The following is an 11279-nucleotide window of genomic DNA, read 5'->3' as shown; positions in this document are numbered from 1 at the left end:
TGTTCTATAGTTTCCACACTCTGTTGGGTCACCTTTCTTTGGAATGGGATCAAATATAGATCTCTTCCAGTCAGTTGACCAAGTGGTTGTTCTCCGGATTTCTTGGCACAACTTGGTGAGCAAGTCCAGGGCAGCATCTGTTAGCTGAAATATGTCAATTGGTATACCATCTATTCCTGGAGCCTTATTTTTTGCTATTTCCTTCAAAGCAGCTTGAACTTCTTCCTTCATCACCATAGGCTCTTGCTCATACGTTGTTTCATGAAATTCTTCTGTGTCTCCCAATTCCTTTCGATACAGTTACTCAGTATATTCTTTCCATCTTCTTTTAATACATCTTGGATCATTTAATATTCTGTCTAAAGCTTCCTTGATTATAGCAACATGGGTTTGAATTTGTTCTTCAGTTTCTTGAGCTTAAGAAATGCTGAGAGAGTTTGGCCTTTTTGATTTTCTGACTCCAGCTCCTTTCACAGGAACAGACCACCAAATACTCATATGCAAGTTCGAGCTGAAGCTGAGGGAAATGAAACCAAATCCACAGGAGCCAAAATACGACTTTTATTTCATCCCACCTAAATTTCAGAATCATCTCAGGAACAGGTTTGAGGCCTTGAACACAAATGAGCGAAGACCAGATGAGTTGTGGGAGGATATCAAGGGTATCATCCAAGAAGAGTGCAAACGTTCATTACAAAGACAGAGGAGGAAGAAAATACCAAAATGGATGTCAGAAGAAACTCTGAATATTGCACTGGAGTGCAGAGAAGCCAAAGCACAAGGAAGAATTCAAGATACTAAAGATCTGATCAGATGATTTCAAAAGGCAGCACGGGATGACTTCTGGAAGGTAGTTGAGAGAAAATCTAATCTCTACCCTTCATTTTAAAGATGAACGGGTTAAGGCCCCAAAAGTGCAGTGATTTACCCAAAGATCCTCCCTTGTGTGTCATGGATCATGTTAGAGCTAAGAATTACCGTCCATCAGGTCAATACTCTCACACAGGTTAAGTTAGGCATATGCTGAGAAAAGATATATCCTATTTATGCAGAATGAACTTTGCTCCATTTTCTTGCTATAATGTAGGCACCGTGCAAGGTGTTAAACATAGAGTAATTAACCTCCTTTTCAGAAAACCATTACTACTTTCTCCAAACTAATTTTTAAAAAGGGAGCTCTGGTGACTTGTTCGATTCTTTGGGTTTTGGTGTGTTATGTTTCTTTTAAGGTGCACTGAGTTCAGTACAACTAATAATGACCATATGAATGCCAGACCTGAATCCCATCCTGTCCTGTGCCATCCTAACAATTTCTGATACACTTGAGCTCATTGCTGCTGTCTCTGTGTCAATCCATCTAGATGGGGATCTTCCTTTCTTTCGCTGACTCGCCGCCCTTCCAAGTATGATGGATATCCTTTCCAAAAAAAATACCCTCTCCTAGCAACATATCTAAAGTTTGAGAGAAAAATCCTTGCCCCCAAGGAGCACTCTGGGTGTACCTTAGACATACCTGTTTGTTCTTCTGACAGACAGTCCATGGAATATTCATTTCTCCAACATTACAACTCAAAGGCATCAATTCTTCTTCTTTCAGCCTTATCTATCTCTTAGCTCACAGATGCATAGCAAGTAATTGAAAAGATCATGGCCTGAATCAGGCACACTTTAGTCTTCAGATTGACATCACTGCTCCTCACTATTCTGGAGAGATCCCTGACAGCAGACTTGCACTGCCAACACAAACCTTTGTGGTTGGAATCAATCAACACTTTTTCAAAAGTTTGGCGTATTTTTTGTTTTGTTTTGTTGGGTTTTTTTGTGGTTATTTTTGTGTGTTTTTTCCTAAAAGCAATTTTACGTAATTTCTGGATTGAATCAGACTGAGTTCCTGCAACTCTGGCCCTGTTTGTGGTTAGCTCTGAATGATCTTGGTGGTTCTTCCAAGAGCATCTGTGCTCTTCAAATTCGCCCTACAACTTTTGTCCAGAATGTTTTTTTCTTCTTGGAATATTCCACCTATACCCTCATATCCCATGAAAAACAGACAAGCAGGTCAAGGAGGTAATGGGGCCTAGGATTATTTATAATCTTGGCTATTCTGAGTACTATAAAAGTTTAGCACTTTTAGTGGCCAACAAAAAGATTAGAAGTTAAAAGTCTCAAATATGCCAAAAAACAAAACAACGCAAAAAAAAAATCCTAGACATTGAAAACTCTACAAGGTGCAGTTATACACAGATGTACATGGGACCCATGAGTCACAGGCAACCCAACAGCATCCGTTAAGTGGTATGCCATTAGAAGGACATTTATTTTCAGTCTGAATGAAATAAGGAGTGTGAAAATGGTGTGGGAGAGGTGTCACACTACCTCTAGCTTCATTAAAAGGAAAGAAAATCACTATCAACATCAACCCAAGACTGATTCCTATCAAGTCAGGCATGCCTCCACTCACCCAAACTTTTTACCAAATCTCACACCAACTGGCCCTCCAATAGCACTCTCTACTTATCTATTAGGCTCAATAATTGGTCACAGTGATCAAACGGAATACAAAGGCAATGCTTGTAATTATGGCACTTATTAGGAAAATCAGTTTGTAACTTAGGCTCAGGAGTGGTCAAAAGATCGTTCTTTAATCAGGTGAACATCCCCTTAGTTTGGCCTTAGGCAAATCTCTCTGGCTAAGGGCTTCTCACAGCACTTGAGCTGGCCTCTTGACTTCGCAGGTAAGTGTTACAAAGCTCTTGGAGTGATTAAGTGCCCAGAAGAACCCATGAGTAAGCCTGGGTCAATAGGCCCTCAGCTCTAGTTCCAGGGTTTAGAACACCCACCTCCACCAGCAAGTGCCCAGGTATACTTCCATTTACTAGTAAACCTGCCTACAGGCACACAGCTTTCGGATTCTGCTACTTGATGCTTCACATCATATCCAGTGTTACAGCTCTGTCTCCTAGATTGAAGATGTTCTTAGTGGAGGGAAGGCCAAAGGATGTGTTCCTTTTGGGGCTGTGCTGCCAAGTCATCAGAACTTCCTTCTAGATAGCAACAAGGACTCCCTTCTGCCTTTGAAATATTTCATTTTAAACCTTGCTGGCTGGCAAAACTGACCAATCACCACCTTAGAGTTACATACACCTTATTTGTATGGTCCTACCTTATTTCTATATTATTTATTATATCTCTTATTTACATTATTAGCAAACTATCTTTCCTTTGGTGAGCCTCAACACCTCACATCTGTATGTGGTATGAAGCTGTGCTGCATTCCTGAAGACACACAGTTCAAATCCATTAGCTACTCCATGGGAGAAAGATAGTAAATCTCCTCCTATGTGCTTAACTGCCTTTGAAAACTTGGCAGCCAGTCAGCTATGGGTCTGTTCTGACTCAATGGCACACAACAACAGTAACACAAATAACCTGATCATTTGATGGAAATCACAAAGACCTACAGGAAGTTCATGTTAATAATTCACGGTGTTGAAAGGAACCATTGCAGAATTTTGTGCCCATGACTGGCAAAACTTTTTTTTTTTTAAAAAAGGTTCATCTAGCTGTTGTGGTGAAAATGAGACTAGCAAGGTGAGTAGGAAACACAGAGGTTGGTAGTTCTTAGAGAATCACTGTAGTAATCTAGGGGAAAGGTAATAACTGTCTGAAACCATGGTGATAAGTAGTAGAAATGTCAGGATCTGCTTGGACTATGGAGGAGTGTGGATATGTGTGTTTTAACTTTTCTTATGGGAAATTTCAAACAAACATATAAAACTTGAGAGAAAAGACAAACTCCCAGACTCCCATTAAACACCCATATACACTTATGGTGATTCAGATACTTTTAAACAAGTGTCCGTTCCTGACCAATCTTTTTTCATCTGTAGTACTTCCCCTTATTCTCCAACCCTAGATTAAATAAAAGGAAATACCAGATATCATATTTCATGTAAAATATTTCAACTTCTTTTACTCCCATTGCTTTTAACTATTGGTTATTCCATGGACTGCCAAAAGAACAGATTTGTCTTGTAGGCACACCAGGGTGTTTGTTTCTTAGAGGCAAGGGTGGCTAAACTTCACACTTTGGGAATGTTGTCAGAAGGTGTCAGTCCTAGGAAAGAGATATCTTGCTGAAAAAGATGGAGGATCAGAGAAAGAGAGAAAGACCTTCAACGAGATGGACTGACATAGTGACTGTAACAATAGGCTAGAACATTACAAAGATTGCCAAGATGGCACAGGATCTGCCATTCACAGGGCTGCCGAGTCGATGGTACCTAACAACAATGAAAACTTCCTGTCATGGGACTTAAAAATTTTTTTTTATTTTATATTGGTTTGATTACAAAGTACATACAGATTGTGTTTCACACTCTATTCTTCTTTCACGTTGTGCTTCATACAATCAGTCCCATCATTCTGTTTTGATGACTTCCTTGTGGCTTCTATTTCCTCCTTGTATCATGTATTTTTGGCTTCTTCTGTTACCACTGGCTCTGTTTGTCCTCTATAATCCTCTTCCCTTCCTACCTACTACCACCTCTGTTTCTCAAATTGAAACACCTAGAATGAGAACTTTTAGTCCATTCCATTGCTATTCTGTCTTCTGAAAGCCCTCATTAGCTGGTCAGCATTTGACTGATCCTTGGATCCAGCACCTTTTCCTGTTCAATCAGGGTGGTGTCATGACAAGATCAGTATTCCCAAAAAAGTGATCTGGAAATTACAATCACTTAGCAAATAATAAGCTACTCTCCAATGCTAATAAATAGGGAAAATGTTATACCAGAGAGAATATAAATTGTAAAAACAGTGAGCCTGGCATGAGGTTAGAAATAAGCAAATACCTAACCACTTACTTACCATTACTTCATCTTCTGAGCTGACTCCTTTGTCATTCTTTGGTGCTACTAGGGAAATAAAGGGGCTTTTACTCCTTAAGATGTTTTTGTTTATTACCATCTGAGTAATACAATAGATCATAATATATAGGACTGAAAGTCGAGACCTACATATAATTCCTAATAAACTTGTTTTGTGCTTTAGTTAGCTTAACTTTCAAATGATATTAACACTTAAGTTTTTCCTTATTTCCACATGAATACTGGGACAAGGTGAAAAGACTTTGAATTTCTATTTAAAAGGATGTAAAATCTAAAGAATTAGTATTTTACTGTATCAAAATTTTTATGAACTCAATAGTATATTTGAGCTGATTTTATTTTTTGCAAGGGCTTGTGTATTCACTATTCCTTTTAAGCATGCACTCAAACTTTTCTGTCCATGTTGTAATGTACCTGTTATATGTGTGTTTGCTTGGAACAGTGCCTGGCTATAAAATGAATTATAAATGCTATGGAACTCTGTTGGCCTTGTGTCAAGAAGCTGTACTGCAACCTCTGAAGGCACACAGTTCAAGGCCATCAGCTGCTCCCTGGGTAAAAGATGGACAGTCTGCTCCCTTGTGATTAACTGCTTCCAAAAACTTGCCAGATGGTCAGCCATGGGTCAGTTCCATCTCAGTGGTACATGACAACACCAACAACATATAAATGTGATCTATAATCTGTGTTAGAGTAGAAGCAAATTTATCAGAAGGTCATTAATTTGCTAGTGCTAAAAGAACTGACATCTCTCTTCATCTTCTAATATTTGCAAGTTGGAGTTGGTTCTGATTCATGGCGAATTTGTGTGTCAGAGTAGAACTGTGTTCACTTGGGTTTTCATGGCTGGTCTTTTTGAAAGCAGATTACCAGGCCTTTCTTCTGAGGCTCCTCTGAGTGAATGAACACTTCCAATTTTTCATTTAGTTGCATTAACCATTTATTATTATCAAGGGGAACTCATTTTAAGACACCCTCATTAAACTCAACTGCTTGAAACATCTAAAATAGTATATCCTGTGAGAACATAACTTAGAGGAAGGTCCTAGGAAGTGGCTGGAAGTGGATGTGTTGATGATTTTTTTTTTAAATAAAAGTAACATTTTTTTATGTCTGATGATCAGTTATTTCCAAAGGCTGAATATTGCATACGCTTCATCTGAATCAACTGAGAATTTTCTAAAATCCTGATTCTGTTTTCAGAGATTCTGATTTAGTAGATTAGCAGTAGAATTAAAAACAATAGATTCAAGGCATTCAGGTGATCCTAATGTTCCACCAGGAATGGGAATCACTGACAATGTGAGAAAATATAATACAATAATTTAGCACATCATTTGTTTTCTATCATATTATTTAAGGCAATATGATTGGGGAAGGGTACATTATCTATAAGATGGCACCTAACAATAACATATCCAGAGGAGAGAACTGGGAGGGTGTATGCATTACTATCAGCTATTGGTTTTATCTAGACTTTGGGTTTATGAAATATTTATTTTGTATTTATGCTTCTGTTTGTATTTGTATTTTGGATTGTGGTTATGTTTTCTAATTGGGCATTCGCTATTGTGGGGGTGGTGTGTATACAATCAAGTCAGAACCAACCCATAGCTAACCCTCCAGGCAGTTTTCAGGGGCAGTTAATAGCATGGGAGGAGATAGCTCATCCTTCTCTTGCAGAGCAGCTAGTCGATCTAAGGAAAATATTAGTCCTAGACAGTGTAAGATTTAAAAGACTCCTATGAAACTCATGGTCTTATTTCATCGAATGTGAAAAAAACCTTACAAATACCACAGTTTCTTTCTCACAATTTTATTTTAAAAGAGGAGGCTACAGAGCGATTTTGGCGCAGTGGTTTTCTGCTTTAAAAAAAAAAACACAATTTTTTTTAGAATACCAATAAATGCGTCCAAAACAATCCTAATTTACTTTCACTTTTTGAGATCTTTTACCAATATTTTAACCAATGCATATTAAAAGACTTTAGTCAAGGACGTTACTGGCTTGAGAAAAATCCTTTCAGCACAATGGACATATTCTGGAGTATATGTCAAGAACAAAGCTTATTCCTTCTTGAAGATCCTCTTAGCTTCCACTCCTTCGTACGTGTAAGTCTGAAATGTATGAACAAACATCAAAGAATTTGCCATTAAGATTTGAAAATTAATTTAGGAAAGATATTAGTATTATTACATCTTTCAAATGAATCTATAATATGTCATACCTATTTAAAATGTATTTTGGTTTGTAATGACACTTTCAGCTAAAATAGGTGTTGGTATCTGATGATAAATATAAATTCTCTTCAATAAACAGATAACAGAAAGTATCTTTATGTTTTTAAAATTAGTAACATATATTTAAAAAGTAGTAACTGCCTGAAGATATAATTAGGCAACCACAAAAATATTCTTTTTACATGATGATGTGCTTTTTGGAGAGGGAGGTCTTTGGGAAATAGTTTCAGCTATTTTTTTTTACAGCTCACCTGGACGAGTTCACCACCAATGATTTCTCGGACTGTATTGAGCTCTTTTCCGTTGTCTACTCGCTTGAATCTTCCAACAAGTTGGTTTCCCTCTATGGTCCAGGCTCCCTAAATAGAAATTGTGAGAGTTAAAACATGTGTCATCATGCATTGTTCTGTATCCTGTAGATTCATTTTTCCATTTAGTCTTCACAGTAACCCTATGCAGGCAAGAAATCAGAGATTGTGAATATATCTAACAAGGAAAAGGTATAAAATATAAAGCATTTTAAAATATCAAAATTATTCTTTTCAGAGTACTGAAGTTGCACATTGTTTGAGGACGTTCTAGTTGACTCAGAGAATAGAATAAATGTCCAATAAGCAAAAAAAAAAATTCAAGAGATCATGGAAAACATGATCATTTATACTTGATATAGGAAGGTCTAGTAGCACCTCTCTAGTAATTGAAATCCACCAGTTTCTCTGCAGAAGAAAGATGGGCAATCTCCTCCCATGTAATATGCAGCCTCTGAATACCCACTGCACGAGTTGGTTCTGAACCTATGGAAAAAGACAACTACAAAATAACTGGTCTTGGAAAGTTTCAAATATTTCATAGTTTGAATGGTTTTCTAAAGAGAACCTAAACTATATATTCTGATTCATTTGATATTTGTATTTTTTAAATTTCTTAGATGCATGTGAGAGGGCATCAATTTTCGAAGCTGGCATTGTTTTGAAATATTTTGTGAGGCTGAAATGATGTCAAGATTTGGAAATAATTCCTGTGTTTATTCATTCCTGTGGTTCTGACCAGTTGGAATCAACTTATAGCAGACCCTCTAGTGAGTTTTCAGAGGCTGTAAATCACGCTGGAGGAGATTGCTCGTCTTTCTCCCTCAGTGCAAGCAGCAGGTGGATTTGAATTGTATAACTTAGGATTGGTAGCACAACTCCTTGCTGCTAGGCCCTATTTCATCCCTTAGCTTATGCCAAAAATTCTATTCTGTCAGGTATGTAAAGTTGAAAACATTGACCTTTCCTTATGAATAGATCTATAGTCAGTCCTCCTCAAGATACTTTTCTGTTTCTTAGCATTAAGGTCAAACTATTCACAGACATGCATAAACATATTTCAATTCCTTTCAAATCCCTGCAATGGTAACATAAATAAAATCCACTGGTTTTTTTTTTTTCATAAATGAAGGTGATTTGTATTAGGTAAAATAGCAGATGTTATATAATTGAGATTGTTTCAATTTTCTATAGTAGCAAAAGAAAGAATGCATTGCTAATTAAAAAAACACTCTCTTGCAATTGTGAATAACACTGCTACTCACAACTGCAAAAATATTGAAACAGTCCACATGTTCATCCACAATCGAATGGATTGAGAAATTTTGGTACATTCACATGATGGAGTACTACACAGCACTCAAAAGCAGTGATTTTGAAAATTATAATTTGGGAGAGACTGGCGAACATTATGTGAGTGAACTCGGTCTCATTTGGACAAATACTGCATAAGACCATTATTGTAAAAATAGAAGGATAATTTGTAAAATGTTTATGAAAGTCCAAGGGGGGAAAGAAAGGATGCAGGGGGGCTGAGAGTGGGCACAGGAGCAATCACAGAATTTGCTGGGTGGAGGGAGGAGTAAAGGAAATGGGAAAGATTTGGCAAGTACCTGAAAAGATGGGGTAATGGTGGACATAGTTCAGTAGTGATTAATTTTATAAAACACAATGTATGGGAATGATGTATGAAACATAATGTATATGAATGTTGTATGCAAACCAATATAAAATAAAAAAATGTTTAAAAAAAACCCAAAAAACTCTTACATTCAGTTCAGTTCCATCTGCCATGCTATAATTAAAATTAGCACCAAGTTCAAACACAATTTCAATGCTTCGAAAATTGCTTGATTCTTTGACTGTGAATTTATTTCCTTCTTGTGTAATTATCAGTTTCAAATTGTCGTGAGCTGCAAGCTTCCTTTTGACCACATTAATACCTGCAAAGAGAAAGAGATTGAAGGAAATAAAGTAAAAATGCAGAAGGACGTACTCATTTTCTTCATTTCTGTTTTAAAATTTTTGAGGGTGAAAAGGAAGCCCTTTGCACACTCAGGTCACTTGTACAAAAAGTTGAAATTTGAGCATATCAAAACAATAAAGATTTTTGTTTCCAAAATTAAGAAAATGTCAGCATAGAATTGCAGAGGTTTTTAATTTGGTACTTTAGCAAACATTTTATCTTTGTGCCATGCAAACCTAGTTCCAGAATGTCAAATGAAGGATTAAAAATAGGAAGATATTTTATCTTAGAATCAGTTTCACCTGGGCAGCCTTGGTGGGTAAGGAATTGCACTTCCAACTCAAAACCAAGTGGTTCAAATCCACCTGCTGCTTCACAGGAGAAAGATGGACGATGTCCACCCTCTGAAACCACACTAGAGGATCAGTTATAATTTGATTCTGGATGTACAATTGTAATAAAAAAGTTTATAAGGACACATACTTTTAATTCTGACTATACTATATTCTTTTTAAATAGCCTTTGGCTTTCTATAATGACGTCAGTTTTTAAATCTTTGCCATTCCCTTTGATTTTTTGTGATATTTCTGGCTGACACACAGATGGAAAAATTAGTAAATTTTACACTCAGATTTGCTATTAGAAGGCTATATGTTGCCCATAAGTTTAAATTTGTAACCCCTTACCTGTAGGATATCAGGGATACAAATTTTCTTTCATTGATGAAACAATTTGTCCTTTTCCTGCAGTTATTAGACTGCAGGCAAATTGAAGTACATTTTAAAATCAGTTAAATGAAAATCATCAAGTAAAACACATAGTTGGATGAAATTATTCTGAAAATTTTATAAATTAGGAGCATAAAGAATTATTTAAATCAATAAAAATTTGGCCATGATTTTCACTCCATTTTTAAAAAATTATATGTAAAAAACTTATCCATATGCAATGATACAGAAGAAATCAGCAGTTAAACAGTGAATATATTAAAGATTTTTTTTTTCTTTCATTTTTGCTTTTCAAGGAGAAACACTAACTAAATATTTTTCTGCCAACACCAAAAGTACACTGCAGTTTGAATTCACCAGCGACTTTGCAGAGAAGGTTGGGTCATCTTCTCCTTTATGATTAACTGCAATTAACTGCCTCTGAAAACTGTTACAGTCACTGTGTTAACTTAGCTTGGTGGAGGTATTTCTCTCTTTCTCTTACCCTCCACCTTTCCCAGCATGATGTCCCTTCTGACCGCATGCCCAAAGAATGTGAGATGAGGTTTCACCATTCTTGCCTCTAAAGAGTACTCTGGTTTCACGTCCCTCCAACACAGACTTATTTGTTCTTTTGGCAGTCCGAGGATTAACTTTTGGAAGAGTACTGAATAGTGAGATAAGGTAGGATATACTTTTTCTTTCTTTGAAGCACCACATTTTAGATCCTCACTGTCACACCAAGTGCAATCCCCGAGCTCAGATGTTTAGAGAAAATTAGAACAAAAACATGTCTGTGGTAAATTAGAGAAGCAGTCACTAAAGAAAAAAGTTCTTACCCAGTTTCTCCATGAACTTGTCATAGTTCTCATTCCGGTCAACCTTCCAAGTACCGTCGAATGCCATGGTCTTTAGGTGAGTAGGTCTCTAGGAAAGCAGAGATTCAAGTCTGTACTCCGCAGAAAATTTATTCAACTTCTTATCTTAGAACCAATTTTGTACTGTGATGTGGAGGTTTAAAGTTCAAGAGATTATACTCTAATGCCCCACCATTCTAGCACGTCTTTTCACAAACTCCTTAGCTCCTCTCCTGAAATTCACCAACGTTTAAAACACAATAAGCCTACTCTGTCTTAAATGACACTTGGCAATTATTATTTATTTTAAGAAT

The 11279-nt window shown here is 36.7% G+C and overlaps 1 protein-coding gene across 1 annotated transcript; it reads right to left on the bottom strand.

The window, feature by feature from the left end:
- Positions 1-6953: 6953 nt before the first annotated feature.
- Positions 6954-11014, bottom strand: FABP2 (fatty acid binding protein 2, intestinal). The gene is made up of 4 exons (XM_006881060.1): positions 10948-11014; positions 9206-9378; positions 7379-7486; positions 6954-7004 (listed from the first exon to the last, which is right to left on the bottom strand). Exons 1-4 carry the CDS (start codon positions 11012-11014, stop codon positions 6954-6956), a joined length of 399 nt encoding a protein of 132 aa, XP_006881122.1.
- Between the last annotated feature and the right edge of the window lie 265 nt (positions 11015-11279).

The sequence above is a fragment of the Elephantulus edwardii genome, unplaced genomic scaffold, assembly GCF_000299155.1.
Source record: "Elephantulus edwardii isolate Elephantulus edwardi_28Jun2011 unplaced genomic scaffold, EleEdw1.0 scaffold00012, whole genome shotgun sequence".
Lineage (NCBI taxonomy): Eukaryota > Metazoa > Chordata > Mammalia > Macroscelidea > Macroscelididae > Elephantulus > Elephantulus edwardii.
The sequence above is the reverse complement of the archived record's forward strand: the minus strand, read 5'-3'. Positions and strand labels throughout refer to the sequence as shown.